This window comes from Rhinolophus sinicus, linkage group LG04 (assembly GCF_036562045.2).
Source record: "Rhinolophus sinicus isolate RSC01 linkage group LG04, ASM3656204v1, whole genome shotgun sequence".
Classification (NCBI taxonomy): domain Eukaryota; kingdom Metazoa; phylum Chordata; class Mammalia; order Chiroptera; family Rhinolophidae; genus Rhinolophus; species Rhinolophus sinicus.
The window spans coordinates 99,459,064-99,477,978 of record NC_133754.1 but is presented as its reverse complement, the minus strand read 5'-3'; the positions used below and the strand labels follow the sequence as shown (position 1 = coordinate 99,477,978).

At 39.4% G+C, this 18,915-nt stretch overlaps 1 protein-coding gene across 6 annotated transcripts in view; it reads right to left on the bottom strand.

Moving 5' to 3' along the window:
* Positions 1-16,971, bottom strand: part of PAN3 (poly(A) specific ribonuclease subunit PAN3) — a 134,333-nt gene extending 117,362 nt beyond the window's left edge. The window contains exon 1 of one of the 6 annotated variants that reach the window (XM_019736452.2): positions 16,084-16,971. In XM_019736452.2, the coding sequence (XP_019592011.2) occupies positions 16,084-16,513 (430 nt within the window). In that variant the 5' untranslated portion in view covers positions 16,514-16,971. The remainder of the gene's footprint in view (positions 1-16,083) is intronic. The other 5 variants (XM_019736448.2, XM_019736453.2, XM_019736451.2 and 2 more) reach the window with 5 other exon arrangements.
* Positions 16,972-18,915: the final 1,944 nt, after the last annotated feature.

Genomic DNA, 18,915 nt, shown 5'->3' with positions numbered 1-18,915 from the left:
AGGACTCTGATTCCACCTGAATTCTTTTTTTAAGCTATGCATTGTTACTCAATCCCCTCGCTCAGAAAGAACTACAATGCAGCAAAACTGGGAAAGGCCTGCTTCTGAGGAGAGCTCTGCTACTACAGGCCTTCCAAGACGACGTGGCTACAAAACAACCACATAAAGGGGGCTCACGGGTGAAGCGATTTAATATTTGGTACTGTCCATCTGATTACTTACTGAAAACTGTCTTCCAATAAAAGACGGTTTTAGTTTGGGCATCTGTGCCAAGATAACTGCTTTTTCTACATAATCAAAAGCTGCCAATAAATGTTTTGAAAAGTCTTCCCCTGTTCTTAATTGTTTTCTCAGTAAAGCAACTCGGAATTTCATAATGGAGAGAGAAAATTTGTTTCCAAAACCACCTTACTCCATGTGCAAAATATCTGTTGCAGAGTACCCAAACCTATGGTTTATTGAGAAATGAAAAGGGGTAGAGCTGTTTTTGATAGCGCTTGTCATCTTTTACCATACTTTAAAATTGGGGTTACGTTTATAAATATTGTCCACCTAAACCAATTAAAATGTCAGGTCTACAAAGGAAAAAAGCTTTTATTTATTTGGTTCACTAATGTATCCCAAGAATCTAAAACAGTACCTGACACAGAGTAAGTGCTCAATAAAAGTTTCTTAATTAAGAGAAGGAACGAATCTCTACTTTTAGCCCAAATTATATGCTAAACTGAAAGCGTGTCATACTCTAACATTTTCTAACACATTATTTGGATACATTAAATCTTTTTATAATGTACATGAGAGGACCTTGCTAATGTGTTTTCTTTAAACACTACCTTGGTCATTTTCCCACGCCTTGGGAGTAGAGAGAAGATCCCCTGTCCTACCTTTGTCAAGAAGGCTCTTCCTTAGCGACAGCTGACAGGTTGCTAGAAAGTCTATGAACCATAAAGGTCACTCAGGGGATTTAAAAGACCGGTTCCATTTTGTCTTTCTTCACCCCGATCGCATCCTTTCAATCAAGTATACAGTCAGATTCAGGAACAGCAATATTAAGAGACAGACTAAGTTTAGGAACAATGAGCAAGAAACGGAAGTTAAACCAAATAATACATAAAGTCCTTTCCAGCTTTTCCAATTCTGTATTGTTCTACTTACTATTTATGAAAGTAGCCTAAGGTATCTACATCAAGAATGTAGATAAACAATGAAAGCTTATGAAATAATAACACTAGTCTTTTATTAAATATACAAATGACATTCCCCAGCGATTATGTATAAATATTAGCTTACTAAGTTGCAAAAGATGTGCTTTATACTAACTATCGCTAGATAGCTGGGGAAAAAATCTTCCTGGAGCAGATGTGATATGGATGACTACTTCAAAGAGCTTATTTTCAGCTAACGGGGTATAAAACACCTAGTTTTTTTACTGAGATATAACTGACAAATGACATTAGTTTTAAGTGTACAACATAGTGATGTGATCTATGGATGTACTGCAAAGTGATTACCACAATGAGTTTAGTGAACACCCATCACACACACGGTTATACAACTTTTTCCTTATGATGACAACTTTTAAGATCTACTCTCTCACCAACTTTCAAACATACAATATAGTATTGTTAACTATAGTCACCTTGCGGTACATTATATCTCTAGGGTGTATTTATCTTATAACTGGAAGTTTGTACCTTTTGACCACTTCCACCCATTCCACCCACTCCCCACCCCACCTCTGGCAACCATCAATCTATTCTGTATCTATGAGTTCAGGATTTTTTTTAGAGTCCATACATAAGTGAGATCATATGGTGTTTGTCTACAGTTTTCTTTAATATACCAAATTTGAATCAGATTGCTGAAGATTCTGTATGCTCCTTAACATATGTATCATATTTTATGTAAGTTGATGTACAAATACACATAACACATTAAAATAGAACAAGTTAGTGCCTTCATTTATAAAAGACTACAAACACCTACAATATCCATTTAAAATTATACAATCATACAATGGAATATTACGCAGCCATTAAAAACAGTAGGGTAGATTTCTACATCTGGATGTAGAACAAACTACAAGATATACAATTTAGTGAGAAAATTCAAAGTGCATCCGGATTCCTTGTGTATGTACATATGCATATATGTGTAAGTATGTACAAGAAACAGGGAAATATAAACATATGAATGATTGTAGAGGAAATAATAAACTGGAAAGAATGGGGTCAGGGAACTAAGGAAGGAGGAAGACTACTTTTCACTGTGTGCCCTTCTGTGCTATTTAAATTTTTAACCTGTTCATGTACATTTTCAATAACAGAAAAAAGACATCGGTCCTATTTTCCTAAACCTACAACTTTTAATATTAAAAATATAATTAAAAACTAGCTTTAGAAAAATAGGAACACTATCCTTACTTTTTAAAGATAAAGCAAGAGAGACACCAAGAGATATCAAAAAAGGGAGAGCTTTTTTATGGAGAAGGCCTGTTACCTACATGCCAATTAACACAGGAAAATAGTGAGTTCAGCATGGCCTTCCCTCTACTGAAGTTAAGCTGCTGAGCAGTCAGTGCTTTTAAAAGCTGTTGAAAGGGAAAGAGGAGAAATTCTAAAGATTAAACATGATGTAATTTGTTTTCTAGAACACAAGCATTTAGAAAACACAGAAATATTTTAGAGTTGAAGTGATTTTGGACATCATGTACTCCACACCCCATTCTCCTATTTTACAGATAAAGAAACGTATTACGACGTGGACTAAGTGACTAGCCTAAGATCACAAAGTTATTTTGTAAGAGAGCGCTAAAATCAAAATCTCCAATGGTAATTCCCATAAAATTGAAAGGAGACACAAATACTGTATGTATTGATTTAACAACCATATGACAACAGTAGATAAAATATTTTATCTTATAGTTTTTGACTCAAAACAGTTTTGACTTATAAACGAGATATAATGTTTATGGAAAACAAATGTGAAAAACAAATGTAAAATATACTACTACCAAACTCAAGCAGGTGTGCGTGCACGTACACACTATGCACTCATTTGTTTCCCCCAAAAAGTCATATATTGAAGCCCTAACCCCCAACAAGACTCCATTTGGAAACTCAGCCTTTAGGAGGAAATTACGCACACCAAAATCATTAATGATTAACCCCCCCAGGCAATAAAATGTGGAAGTACTGGGTTACTCTGACTTTATACACTGCTGTTCAAATTAGAAGTTTATGACTTCTAATTTAAAAACTAAATTAAATAAAAATCAACCCTAAAATGAATAAAAAAGAAATATCCAAATCTGTCAATAAATGTTCTTTAAAATACTATCACAAATTTTTAAAATATCACTTCTAGGTTCTGTAAATATCCACAGCTTTGTACACAAAAGCAGATCTGGCTATATAAAAACAAGCAAAAAAATGTTGCTCCAAAATACAGATGAATATAAATGTTCCAAAGGAGAGAAATTTTTAAAAATTCTTTAAATATTTTAAAAAGAGAGAAATTCAGCAATAAAAACAAAAGAACTCTTTATACACACCAAAACCCTGGCGGAATCTTGAGGGATTTATGCTGAGTGGGGGGAAAAAGCTAAACCTGTTCAAATGAAATCAACATGATACATCACATGAACAAAATGAAGGATAAAAATCATGATCAGCTCAACAGATAAACTAAAAGCATTTGAGAAAAACCCGCAATAAAGTGGGTATGGAGGGAACATACCTCAACATAATAAAGGCCATATATGACAAACCCACAGCTAATCTCATACTCAGTGGTGAAAAAGCTGTAAGCTTTTCTTCTAGGTCACAAACAAGACGAGGATGCTCATTCTCACCACTTGTATTTAACACAGTACTGGAAATAATCACGACAGCAATCAGACAAGAAAAAGAAGTAACAGGCATCCAAACTGGAAAGACTTAAAACTCCTTATTTACTGAGGACATGATACTATAAATGGGAAACCCTAAAGACTCCACCAAAAAAACTATTAGAATAACTAAATTCAACAAAGTCACAGGATACAAAATTAGTGTACAGAAAGTGGTTACATTCTATACACTAACAACAAGTTATCAGAGAAATTAAGAAAACAATCCCATTTACAATTGTACCAAAAAGCATAAAATAAATATCTAGAATAAATTTAACCAAGGTAATAAAAATACTGATGAAAGAAACTGAAGACAACACAAATAAATGGAAAGATATACCATGCTCATGGACTGGAAGAATCAATAGTGTTAAAATGTCCATACTACCCAAAGCAATCTAGGTTCAATGTGATCTCCATCAAAACACCAATGTCATCTTCCACAAAACTAAACAATCATAAAATGTTCATGGAATCACAATAAGACCCCAAAGAGCCAAAGCAATCATAAGAACAAGGAACAAACATGGAGGTGTCATGCTCCTTGATTTCAAATTATACTACAAGACTACCATAATCAAAACAGTATGGTACTGGTACGAAAACAAGACATATAGATCAATGGAATAGAATAGAGTGCCCACAAATAAACCTACACAGACATGGTCAATTAGTCTGTGACAAAGTTGCCAAGGATATACAGTGGGGAAAAGACAGTCTATTCGATAAATAGTGTTAGGAAAATTGGACAGATTCTTGCAAAAGAATAAAACTGGAACACTCTCTTACACCATGCACAAAAATCAACTCAAAATGGATTAAAGACTTGAATGTATAACTTGAAATCATAAAACTCCTAGGAGTAAACACAGGAACTAAGCTTTCTGACATCAGTGTTAGCAATATTTTTTGGATCCATCTCCTCACGCAAGGGCAACAAAAGCAAAACTAAACAAATGGGATTACATCAAACTAAAAACTTTTGCACAGCAAAGGAAACCAACAAAATGAAAAGGCAACCTACTGAATAGAACATATTTGCAAATCATACATCCCATAAGGGCCAATATTCAAAATATATATATATATAAAAAAAATTTACACAACTTAGTATCAAAAAAAAATGCAATTAAAAATAGGCAGAGGACTTGAATGGACATTTTTCCAAAGACACACAGATGGGCAACAGGCACATGAAAAGGTGCTCAACATCACTCATCATCAGGGAAATGCAAGTCAAAACTACCATGTGGTATCACCTCATACCTGTCAGACTGACTATTACCAAAACGACAAGAGATATCAAGTGTTGGTGAGGATGTGGAGAAAAGGGAACCCTCGTGCGCAGTTGGTGGGAATGTAAAATGGTGCAGCCACTATGAAAAGGAGCATGGAGGTTCTTCAAAAAATTAAAAGTAGAACTACCACACAACCAAGCAATTACACTTCTGGGTATTTATCCGAAGAAAACAAAAACACTAATTCAAAGAGATACATGCATCTGTATGTTCACTGCAGCATTATTCACAATAGCCAAGATATGGAAGCAACCTAAGTGTCCATCAAGAGATGAATGGATAAAGATGTGAGATAGACATACAACAGAATATTACTCTGCCATAAGAATGAAATCTTGCCATTTGCAACAACCTAGATAAATATAGAAGTTATTATGCTATGTGTAGTCAGAGGAAGACAAATACCACATGATTTCACTTATATGTGGAACCTGAAAAACAAAACAAATGAACAAAAACAGAACAGAAACAGGCTCATAGATACAGGAAACAAACTGGTGATTACCACAGAGAGGGGAGGGGTTGGGGGGCAGGCAAATAGGTACAGGAGATTAAGAGATACAAACTACCAGTTATAAAATATACAAGTCATGGGGATGTAATGTACAGCATAGGGAATATAGTCAATAATATTGTAGTAACTTTGTATAGTGACAGATGGTAACAAAACTTATTGTGGTGATCATTATATAATGTATATAAATATCAAATCACTATGATGTATACCTGAAACTAACAGCATACTGTGTGTCAATTATACATCAATTTAAAAAGCTAATCCCAAAAAGTTACACGCTATGTAATTCCATTTATAGAACATTCTTGAAATCACAAAATTATAGAAATGGAGAGCAAATTACTCGTTGCCAGGGTTTGGGAGGTAAGGCAAGTTACAAAAGGGCAACTTGAGGGTGACACAACTATTCTGTCTTCACTGTGTTGGCAGTACCCAAACATACACGATAAAATTTCAGAAAACCAAATGCACACACACGAGGGCAAACACAACTAGAAAAATCTGAATAAGACGGGTGCAGTCTATGGATCAATGCTGGCTGTGGTATGGTGCTACAGTTACAAAAGTGTTACCACTGGAGAAACTGGGTGATGGATGGGACAACAAGGTCTCGCGATATAATTCCTTACACCTGTGTGTGACTCTACAATTATCTCAAAATTGAGAGTTAATTTAAAACGAGAAAAATTTTATAAAAGGGCAAAAATAGGAAGATGTTTTGTTTTGGCAATCATTTATCTCCTTACAGGGTCATTTCAAATGCATTTATTTCCCTGTAAAGAAGTGTTTTACTCATTAACTGAATCTTACCTAGACTTGTATTAGGACATCCCCCTCTGAGTATTCTTCATAAACCTCTGGGCTTTCCTCATAAAACTTATCAAGACCTAATATTAACTTACACATGGATTTCTATTCCCTACTAGAAAGCAAACTCCATCAGGGCAGAATTGTGTTTTGGTCAATGTTGTACTCCCATCACCCAGATCAAAGCTTGCCACCTTGCACGCACAGTATTAACTGAGTGAAATGAATGCTATTATAAAGTTCTTGTGTATTGCCCAATAAAAATGTTTAAACTTATACCAGCTATCCTAATGGCAAATTCCCAGTATTCACTTTCCTGTCAGCAAATACAAGTTTGTAGGAAGACAAGTGCAGTCCTGGCTTAAACAAAAACAGTTTTGCCACACACATTACCCATTCCCCAGTTAGTATACGAACTTCAAGTTATCCACTGCTCTCTCTTCCCTGAGACAACCACAGTCCGTTCAATAATCTGCAGCTATTTTACTGGTCTTCAAGGTATTGTCGTCCCTCAGGGTCGCTGGGGATTGCTTCCAGGAGCCCACAGAAACCAAAATCCACAGGTGCTCAAGTCTCAAATAAAACAGTGTAGGATTTACATCTGACCGACACGCAGCCTCCCTATTGAGTCACCTCTAGAGGACTTACAATACCTACTACAGTATCAGTGCTATGGAAATAGTTGTCAATACTCTATTGTTCAGGGAATCATGGCCAAAAAAGCCTGTACATGCTCAGTACAGACACAACCATCACAGGCCTGATGGCACAGCACACGTCAGCCGACTGTATAATCTCAAAGATTGAGGGGAATGAAATGTACAGGTTAATTACAGATTTATTATTAATAATACTCAATAACAGCAGCAACTAAGGCTGAAACTTCACTGTGCCAAGCGATGCACTGAGCGTCACGTGCATTCCTATCACTCTCCGAAGTAGGTGTATTATTACTTTCATTTTTCAAATGAGAAAAACTGAGGCTTAAGATTAAAAATTTGCCCAAGATCACAAAGTTAATAAGGAAGAGAGCCTGGATCCACCTTAGACATGTCTTACACCAAAGACTTCACTACTCACTCAACTAGAATTGAAAAATAAGTTCATTTTGATAAAATAAACAAATCTACTGGGTTTCAAATAAAATAATGCATGTAAAATACAAATACTAGTATAATAAATAGTTCAGGTGCTAAAAATTGAGCACCTTGAAGATTAAAAGTCTAGTTACTTGAAAATATTAGAATTATATCATTAAAATGTCAAGAATCAATAATTCAATGGAACCCAAATAAATCCACATTTAAGCCTTACAAGATCCCAAGTCCAAAAGAAATATGAAAAATCAAAATTTTAAAGTAAATACCTTTAAAAATAACCTGTTATTTCCCAAATAACAATGTTCAAAGCCAGAACATGTTACTGTCACATTGCCTGGTCAACATAGAGCTGGATAAGAAAACACAACACTCTGATACATAAAAAGTAAGCAACAAATGAGAGTACAGTTTCCTTACAAGACTGAAACATCACTGCAACTAACTGTACCATGAAGAAAAAAATCTTTGTGCTTCAGTTTTCCAATACTTGTGGAATAAGGATACAATTTTGTCTGGCATTTAAATCTAAAGTTTCAACAGGATCTGAAACACTAACAAAACAATTCTACAAATGTGAAGTACTAAATAAAGCAAAGGTCAAAAACCCAAATCCCGGTGGTAGATGAGGGTAAAAGGGATCAACTATATGGTGATAGAAGGAGAACTGACTCTGGGTGGTGAACACACAATGTGATACATAGATGATGTAATACAGAATTGTACACTTGAAACCTACGTAACTTTACTAACAATTGTCACCCCCCAAAAATGTAATAAAAACAAAACAAATGCATAGAGGAGCCAGGCATGTAAGTCACCCCATCAGGTAGTAAGGCGAAATGGAGCCTTGCCCCATCAACAGGCCTAATTCCAATACAAGTAAGAGTAACCCTTCAAAGGAAGCCAGAAATCTTTTTCCGTATTCAATCTTCTCATTTTTTAATGTTGTCAACTAATTCAACTACCATCCACACACATGCAAACTACAAACACAAAATTATACCATGAATTTTAGCTTCCAAAATGGTTAAAATTATAAGACAGCTAATACCGATTGCCGGGGAGAACGTGGAGCAGCTATGGTAGAACTCGCATACACTGCTAGTCGTGGCACGACAACTTCAGAAAACTGTGTGACAGCCTGTACTGAAAATGAACATATGCGTAGTTAGTACACCCTAAGAGGACCTAGCAATTCCACTCCTAGGGGATCCAACAGAAACTCAGAGACTTGTTCACCAAAATACATCTTCAAGAATGTTCAAAACAGCGCTCTCCTTTACAGATAAAAACTGGAAACATTCCATTGCCCACCAACAGTAAACTGAGAAAATAAAACGTGGTATATTCCTACAGTGTAACACTATACAGGAATGAAACTGGAGACTATTCCTATATAACATAGATGAATCTCACAAATATGCTGAAAGAAGCCCCCAAAAAGAGTACATACAATATGATTCCATTCCCAGAAAGTGCAAAGAAACTACCAAAAAAAGTGAAAAATGAATCTACAGGATTATAATGCAGTGTCAGAAATTAGCAGTTACCTTTGGGGAAGGATGGTGCCTGGGAGGGGGGCAGGCACAAGGTTTCTGGGGGTACTGATTATGTCCTAGTCCTTGATCTGACTGCTGGTTATAAGCTATGAGTTCATCGTGTGAAAATGACAAGAACTTACAATTTGTACACTTACCCCACGATAAAATAAAAACTTTTAAACACACACGCACACTCCCATACAAAATATTTCTGCGGACAGCAGCAGCTTACCTGATCAGTTTATGACCTCACAGCTAAAGAAATACCGTACAATCTTACATTTAAAGAAAAGTGGAGAAAAAAAATAAAAGCAAAATAAAATTGTCTCAGTGAGCCTACATAATCAGGTCAGCAAGTAACAAATTTAAACTTCTTCTAATAGCAATACTTCTTAGAATGTGCTATTTTAACTGCCTCATACACGTTTTTGTTTTTTGGTTTTTGAAAGGCAAATCTTAGTTTTTCTTCTCTGGATGTTTGTACCTCTCAGTCCCCTTCCCCCTTTCCAACTATCCCCCCACCCCCATCCCCACCCACCCCACTTCTCTCTGGCAACAATCAGCTTGTTTCTGTTTGTAGGAGTCTGTTTTTGTTTTGTTTGTTCATTTGTTTTCTTTTTAGATTCCACATACAAGTGAAATCATAGGTATTTTCGTTTCTCTGACTTATTTCACTTAACACAATACCCTCTAGGTCCATCCATGTTGTCACAAATGACATTTCATTCTTTCTTATGCTGAGTAATACTCCATTGCATGTTATGTACCACTTCTTTATCCATTCATCTAATGATAGGCACCCAGGTAGCCTCTGTGTCTTGGCTATCGTAAATAACACTGCAATGAACATAGGGATGCCTTTTTTTTTTTTTTCAAATTAGTGTCTTAGATTTCAGATAAATACCCAGAAGTAAAATTGTTGGGTCATAAGGTAGTTCTATCTTAAATTTTTAATGGAACTCCATAATGTTGTCCATAGTGGCTACACCATTTTACATTCCCACCAATAGTGTACAAGGGTTCCCTTTTCCCCACATCCTTGCCAACGCTTGTATATTGTCTTCCTGACAATACCCATTCCGACAGGTATTAGGTGGTATCTCACTGTGGCTTTTATTTGCATTTCCCTGACAATTAGTGATGTTGAGCATCTTTTCATACGTCTGTTCACCATCTGTACATCTTCTCTGAAGAAATGTCTATTCATGTCTTCTGCCCATACTTTAAGTAGGATTGATTTATTTGATGTTGAGTTGTATGAGCTCTATATATACCAGGGGTGCCAAAAAATGTACACATTTTAAGAGATGTTATCTATGCATTACTTTTTGAAGTTTAATTGAATTACAGTAGCAATGTGTAGTATGATGGTCGCTCAAAAGATGGCGTTAATCAAATGAATGCCAGAGTCACTCATTGTATTATAATTTTAACAGTTGCTTCCTTTCTTAAAATGTGGATACATTTTTTGGCATCCTCTGTATATTGGATATTAACCCCGTACTGGATATATCATTTGTGAATATCTTCTCTCCATTTAGTTTTATTGATGGTTTTTTCCACTGTGCATAAACTTTTTAGTTTGATGTGGTCCCATTTGTTTAGTTTTGCTTTTGTTTCTCTTGCTCAAAGAAACTTATCCATAAAGATGCTACTAAGACCGATGTCATGGAGTTTACTACCTACATTTTCTTCTAAGAGTTTTATAGTTTGAGGTCTTACATTTAAGTCTTTAATCCATTTCAGTTCATTTTTGTATATGGTGGGCCACTTTCATTTTTTTTGTATTCATCTGTCCAGTCGTCCCCACACCACTTACTGAAGAGACCATGATTTCTCCATTTTATATTCTTGCTTCCTGGGTTATAGATTAATTGACCATATAAGCAAGGGTTTATTTCTGGGCTGTCAGGTTCCATTGATCTGTTTTTGTATCAGTACCATGCTGTTTTGATTATTTTAGCTTTGTAATATAGTTTGAAGTCAGGGTGTATCTTATGTGAGTACTGCTACCCCAGCTTATTTTTTCATTTCTATTTGCATGGAATTTCTTTTTCCATCCCTTCACTTTCCATCTTTTGACCTGAAACAAGACTCTTGTAGGAGGCATGTAGATGGGTTTGTTTTCCTTTCTCCCTTCAGTCACCCTGTCTTCTGATTGGAGCATTTAGTCCATTTACATTTAATTATTGATATGTGAATGTTGCCATTTTGTTCATTGTTTGTTGGTTGTTTTTGTAGTTCTGTTCCTTTGATTTGCTTGTTTTCTTTAGCGTTTTGTTTGGGTTCCTTTCTCTTTGTGTGTGTGGATGTGTGTGTTGTGTATTTTTTGTAGGTTTTGTTTTGTATTACCATGAGGTTCATATATATCCATCTATATCTATAGCAATCTATTTTAAGCTGATAGACATTTAAATTCAAACACATTTCAAAGCACCATGTTTTTACTTACTCCTCCACACTTTGTCTTTAATGTCATATTTTAGACCTTTTTGTTTTGTGTACCCCCTATTTATTGTAGTTTAACCTTAATACTAGTTGTTTAAATGGCCAATTCATTGCGTTAATTCAGTATTTGCCTTTACCTGTGAGATTTATTTCCTGTCATGTATTTTCTTATTTCTGGTTATGGACTTTTCTGCTTAAAGACGACCCTTTAACATTTCTTGTTAAGCCAGTTTAGTGGTGATAAACTCCCTTAACTTTTACTTGTCTGGGAAATTCTCCTTGAATTCTGAATGGTAACCTTACCGGGCAGAGTACGAGGTGTGACAATTAATTTCACGAACTTGTCGCACCGATGTTGCTAACCTTTTTTGATATCAGAGGGATTATTCATTATGATTGTACCAACTACACAAACAGTTAACCAAGTTTACTATTTGGAAGTGCAAAAAAGGCTGTGTGGAAAAGTTAGACGACCTGAACTTTTCACCAACAATTCATGGCTCTTGCATCATGACAATGCACCAGCTCACATGACACTGTCTGTGAGGGAGTTTTTAGCCAGTAAACAAATAACTGTATTGGAACACCCTCTCTACTCACCTGATCTGGCCCCCAATGACTTCTTTCTTTACCTGAAGATCAAGGGAATATTGAAAGGAAGATATTTTGATGACATTCAGGACATCAAGGGAAATACAATGACAGCTCTGATGGCCACTGGCCATTCCAGAAAAAGAGTTCCAAAATTACTTTGAAGGGTGGACTAGGCTCTGGCATTGGTGCATAGCTTCCCAAGGGGAGTACTTCGAAGATGACCGTAGCGATATTCAGCAATGAGGTGTGTAGCACTTTTTCTAGGATGAGTTCCAGAGTTGAATTGCCCGACCTCGTATTCTAGGCTATAGGTTTCTTTCTTTCAGCACTTTAAATATTTCCTGCCACTCCCTTCTGGCCTGTAATGTATCTGCTGAGAAATCAGCCTTATTAGCTTTATTGATGGGGGGCGGGGCAGGGTCCCACTTGTACGTGATTTGTTTTCCTCTTGCTGCCTTCAAGATTACCTCTTTATCCTTAACTTTTGCCATTTTAATCACAATATGTCTTGGTGTGGGCCTCTTTGGGTTCATCTTGTTTGGAACTCGCTGTGCTTCCTGGAACTGGATGTCTGTTTCCTTCCCTTCCCCCATTAGAGAAGTTTTCAGCCATTATTTCTTCAAACATACTTTCTCCCCCTTTTTCTCTCTTCTCCTGGGAACTCTATAATGAGAATGTTAGTGCACTTGATATTGTCCCAGAGGTTTCTTCACTATCCTGATTTTTAAAAATTGTTTGTTGTTGATCTGACTGGATGATTTCCACTATTCTATCTACCAGGTGGCTCCAATCAGCTGTTGATTACTTCTAGTGTATTTTTAATTTCAGTTATTGTATTCTTCAGCTCTGACTGGTTATTATATTTTTTAACTCTTTGTTGAAGTTCTCTCCGAGTTCCTCTATCCTATGCTCAAGTTTGGTGAGCATACTTATGACTGTTTATTTGAATTCTTTACCAGGCAAATTACTTATCTCCATTTCATTAGGGTTTTTTCCTAAGGTTTTTCCTTCATTTGGAATATATTTCTGTCTCCTCATTTTGTTTGACGTCCTGTGTTTGCTCCTATGAATTAGATGAAATCGCTAACTCTCCCAATATTGAAAAAGTTGGTCTTGTATACAAGTGGCCTCTGTGTAGACTGTGTGCCAGGTGGTTTTGGCAGGCCGGTTGGAGTGGGGGAGGGCACATTTAGCACCTGGGGTGCCACCTGGCCATAAAAAGCAGGTTCAGGGCGGGGCAGCCTTGTGTGCGTACATGTGTGGTAGCCCCGTTCCAGCTGTCTGTGGCCAGAATGGGGTCAGGGCAGGCCAGGGTCCCCCCACCTCAGCACCCTGCTGAATCTGCATGGGGCAGCCTGGTACACAGGACTGCAGTGTCCTATTTAATCCACTGAATGGGGGGAGGAAGGGAGACATACTCTACCTTGCCCTGTAGTTCCCGGTGGAGCTACCTCCAAGAGGGGTGTCTGGGAATGCACTACTGCTGCCTTGCAGGTTGGCCAGAGCACCTGGATAGAACGCCTGCTTGCACTATCCAGGTGGAGGGAGAATGTAACCAACAGTGCTCACCGGCTTCTCCACTCCTGGAGAGTTCCCTCAGATCCCGGAGAGTTCTTCAAGTTCCCCAATCTCCTCTATGTGATCTCTTGATCTCAGTTCTCTCTCTCTCTCTCTCTCTCTCTCTCTCTCTCTCTCTGTGTGTGTGTGTGTGTCTCTCTGTCTCTCTCTGTCTCTCTCTATCTCTCTCTCTCGTTTATAATGCAGAAGCTGTTCAACTGGCCCTCAGTTATCTCTTAGGAGGAACTGCTCTATATAATAGATATATATTCCGTGTGTTCATGGGTAGTTCAGCATCCTCCTAAGCTGCCATCTTGGACCTACTTCCTATTGCCTCATACATTTATTTAACAAATCAAGCCTGTCTCAAAAGATACAGTTTAAGAATACATTAAAAATAGAAAGTAGACTAAAAATTAATCAATTAAGCCTAAAAATTCAAAGTAGCCATCAAATCACCAACACAGTCCTCTTCTGTGTTGATTCCTGAGCAGTTTTACTTGCCACTCAGATATGAAGCTATTTTATCTCACCCATAAGGAGTCACAATCTAGGTACTACTGAGAGTTTCCTATAGCAGAAAACAGGAGCCTTAGGCTTCACCAGTCAAGTTAAAGCAAGCCCTAAAGAATCCACATACATAACTCAGCTGTTTAATCAAATAATTGTTACATGACTAAATATTAATTTTAAAATGCCTTCCTTGCATTAACTGCTTGTTCTCTCAAGACCCTATACCCCAATTACTTTCCTTTTCTGAGTTATGAAATGATTCCCCATCTTTGAGCCATTGTCAGTATTTTTTCTCCATCTCCCATCTTCACCTGTCTTGCATGTCCCAAATCTACTATTCTGTGTATCAGAAAATCCTAGAAAGATAACATATTAAATCAAAATGCCAGCATTTTTAAAGTGCCTCTCTCTGTAAATAACGAAACCACTGTTCTGTCTCACTGCTCACTACTGAAACGTTCCTCTTAATGAGTCACAACTCGCACATCCAGCAAGTTTATCCTGAAAATGCAAAGGTGCTTCTCAAAGATGATAAAATTCCACAAATAACGTAACCATTTCTTACAAAACATTCTGTTACAAATTAACCTTAGCATGTCAACCTCACCAATATATAGGCATTAAAGTCAAGCCCCTCCCAGAAAAAGAAACACCATCTGAAAAAAAAACGCACACACACTAATCTCTGGGAAGAACTTAATGATCCCCATAGAGCAAGTTAAGTGCTACAACTTCAAATTCATTTGTAGTTCAAAAGAAAAAAGACAGAAATGTTCTGACGTCCAAGTTGCCTATCAAACAAATTATTTTATGATCCAAAAACTTTAGAATTTCCCAAAAAGTAGGACTTTGCCATTTGGTTTAGAAATGCTCGATATATTCAGAAATAAAAAAAGTAAACCTGCTCTACTTCTTCCTTAAGGGCAACATTCAGTAAAATAGATTACACTTAAACACTTACTATAATTGTGAACTCTACCCACAAACAACTAAAAAGCGGCAAATAAATAACAAATAATTGTTAAAAATGCTAACAGACCTAAGATTCCTAAACTCAAGTGCTCAGTCGCACACAAATGTTCGCTGCATATGACTTCATGCTAAGAGTGTGCGGATATAAAGTTGTATAAGACATGATCCCTACTGACACCCAGCAATCTTATTCCAGCTTTGAAGAAATCTGTTAAAACGAACGTCTTGTGAAATTCCTACTCAACTAAACCTGAACACTATAAAAGCTGCTGTCCGTTCACTCCTAATCCTTCGAAAGCATTTCTTGCCTGGAAAATCTTTCTTCCACACGCTTTAGACAAACTTTTTCCGTTCTTTCAACCTACTCCAGGAAGCCTTAAGCCCGCCCCTCACCTCCCGCCCCCTACCCACACACACCCACTAGGGAACCTCAACACTCGGCAGACACCACTCTACACGGGCACGCAAAACACATGTGCCTGCAAACCCAGCCCCTTTCCACACCCCCCGGAAACGACACCCCCTTTCTCACACACCGCACGCCACAACCCATCCCCCTTCCTCCCCGCCCCCCACTCACATCACCCCAGTCCACCCACCCACGTTCCCGGGAACCCAGCCTCCCCTCATTCCCGGCTCACCCAAGGCTGTGGGGAGGGAAAGCAGGAAGAAGGAAGGCGGACTCCGGCCCGGTCTAGGCCTCTCAGACCGCCTAGGAAGGCAGGGGGGAACCCGCGAGCCAGGCTCGGCTGCAGGGCCTCATCCGGCCCCCCTTCGGCCCCAGGCCTTCCGTCCGCCGCCGCCCCAAGGCCGAGGCCGCCCTCCCAGTCCGAGCCACACTCACTTGCCAGCCGCGGTCCATCGAGTATCCCGCTGCTGCCCGCTCCGCCGGCTGCGGCTCCAGTGCCCGGACCTCCCAGGTCCGTCTTCTTGGGCCCCGGGGGCGGCCCGGCTCCCCCGCCCGGGACCGCTCCGGGGGGAAAGCCAGCCACCGGCGCGCCCGCCAGGGCCAGGGGGACGCTGTTGCTATGGAGGCCGAGGCCCGGGGCAGCTCCTGCGGCCGGGTCCTCATGCAGGAACTGACACTCCTCCCCGTAGAAGCAAGTCTTATCCTTAGCGTAGTAGCGGCAGTACTTCAGCTTCACTCCCGCCGCCGCCCCGCCGGGGACACCCCCGACCCCCGGCGGGGCCACCACCGCCACTGCCGCCGCCAGCGAGGAGGAGGAAGAGGAGGCGGCGGCCGAGGGGGGCGGGAGGCCGCCGCCACTGTTCATGGCAACGCCGCAGCCTCGTCTTCCGCTGCCGCCCGAGGAGCCGCCGCCACCATAGACCAGGGAGGGAAAGAGGACGCTGCCGGTGCCGGATAAAAGCCTGGGCGGGTGGGTCTGTCCCGCTGCGGGAGCCGGAGCCGCCCGGGGAGAGGGGGGAAGGGAGAGGGGAGGGAGGAGGGGGTAAAAAGGAGGGGAGGGGAGGGGGAGAGTTGGGATTCTCTCTCACTCACTCTCGTTCTCTTTTCTTAAAGGGGCCGCGCGGGACGACGGGGTGGGCGCCCGGGCCCAGACGGGGACTTCGAGGGCGCAGGCTAGGGAAGGGAGAGCGGCGGCCGCGAACGGGTGGGGAGGGCGGAGGGGCCGGTTTATTTTTAAATTCTGCCTCCACTCGCTCTCTCGCGCTCTGGTTCCTCCGAGTTGTTTATTCCATTTTCCTCTTCCTGAGACGACCGTCGCCGCTGCGCATGCGCGCCGAGGCGCGGGGGCTTGTGGGTAGCGAGAACGCGAGGGGATGCCTTGCTTGGCGTCCGGCCCCCGGGGCATCCGCGAGCCGGCGGCGGTAGGACCGGAGGTCGGTGGTGGCGTTCCCAGAGGCTGATTCGGGTGGTGAAGTTCTCACGAGACGACTACTTTCCTTTTTTGTATATCCTTTTATAAAGCCAGGTGCCAATTTTTGATGGAAAGGACAAAATTAACAGAATTCAAACGGTCAATTTGAGGGGCCGCACCTGGGAACGGAACCTAAGCCCGTGCTCTGTTTGAAGAATAGTTTCATCCTGCTTGCCACACTTCCTTTCCCGCTTTTTTCACCATCCAGCTTTTTTTCCTATCTTTTGAAGATGATGAGAACTACAAGACTGATTACTTTGACTTCTGGACGTTTTATCAAAAAATTGAACGAAAAAAGGTTGATACACACAAATCTTTTGCTCAGTGCAGCGCCTGTTTTCTCTGTTACTGAAAGCCTTCAGTAAAATACTGAAAACAAGATGCCACCTGCTGACAACACTGCTTAGGCAGCACGGGAAGGTTTTATGCATAAATGTACTAGGTTGCTTTTCTCCAATCAGCCTGTCTTAATTTGAAATTCATTTCTAAAAGATAATTTTTCCCAAAGCGATCTCTGATGTGCTCTGCTATATTATAAAAAAAAAAAAAAAAAAAAAAAATTCAGGAATTTTCAAGAATTGCTATGAAGGGAAAATAATTTTAACGTTTTAGGTTTTATCCTCTAAAAGATTTTCTCAAAGGCTGTATTGCAGTTATTAAGGGGGGATGTTTGTTGGCAGTGTTTTCAAACAGGTTACAGAAGAACAGACATAAGCAAGTGTGCCATACTGCAAAAAAGAGGAAAACTGGATTCCACAGACCACAAACTGGTAAGCCTGGTGATGTGCCTTAGTTAAATTAGAAAATAATAACATTGTGTTATGTCTTTGTTTAAAAACATTTTCCCATATTTACTTATTCAACAAATATTTATTAATGCCCATTACATGTACCAGGAACTATACTGGGTGTTGGGGATGCAAAAGTATACAAGATGCAGTCTTGTCTGAGTTCAAATGGCTTGTTTATCCTAGGTCAAGGAAGCAGAAAGTACACCAGTGATTATAAACCAATGTCTTAACTGCTAACCTATCACATTGACTATTCGAAGATCTTACAGATGTTATACTTGGTGGATAAAGTTGGTACCTTAATAGCGGGAGTTGAGAATTTCCACTTTCAATTCAGACAGCTCTGAGTTTGTAACCCAGTACCTGTACTTGAGAGCTGTGTTACTCTGGGTAAGTTGCTTCACTTCTCTGTGCCTTATGTGTGAAACAGATAACAATAGTACCTATTTCATAAAGTACAAACTAATAAAGTGTCCCATGTTTAGTAATAATTCAATAGGTTGTAGCTATTGAAATTACCAGTATCACTGCTAGTAGTAGTCAACATATAAGAGTGCAAGGAGGAGCATTCTGGGCAAAACAAACAGCTTGTACAAAAGGCCCTGAGGTGAAAGAGAGATTAGATTGTTAGCATAGTGATAATGCAGAATTGAGCAGGGACTATATCACAAAATTCTTTATAATGCATGTGAAAGGGTTGGACTTTTTCTTGCGTGCAGTAGAAAGTTATTACAGGGTTTTTAAAAAGTCAAGAAATGACATGGTTATAAAAAGTCAAGAAAATGAAGATGGGTTATCACCATTTTGTAAGTGAACAAACTGAGGAAGGCCTGGAATTACACAAAATTACCAGCTTGTAAATTGCAATGCCAGGAAGGACTTACTTAAACTCATGACTTCCAGTTACAAAACATGCTCTTTCCATTATACATTTTGCCATCTCTGAATGAATATACATGTCTATTGATGGCTTGGAAAGTGGTGTGTATGATGAGACAACAGAGA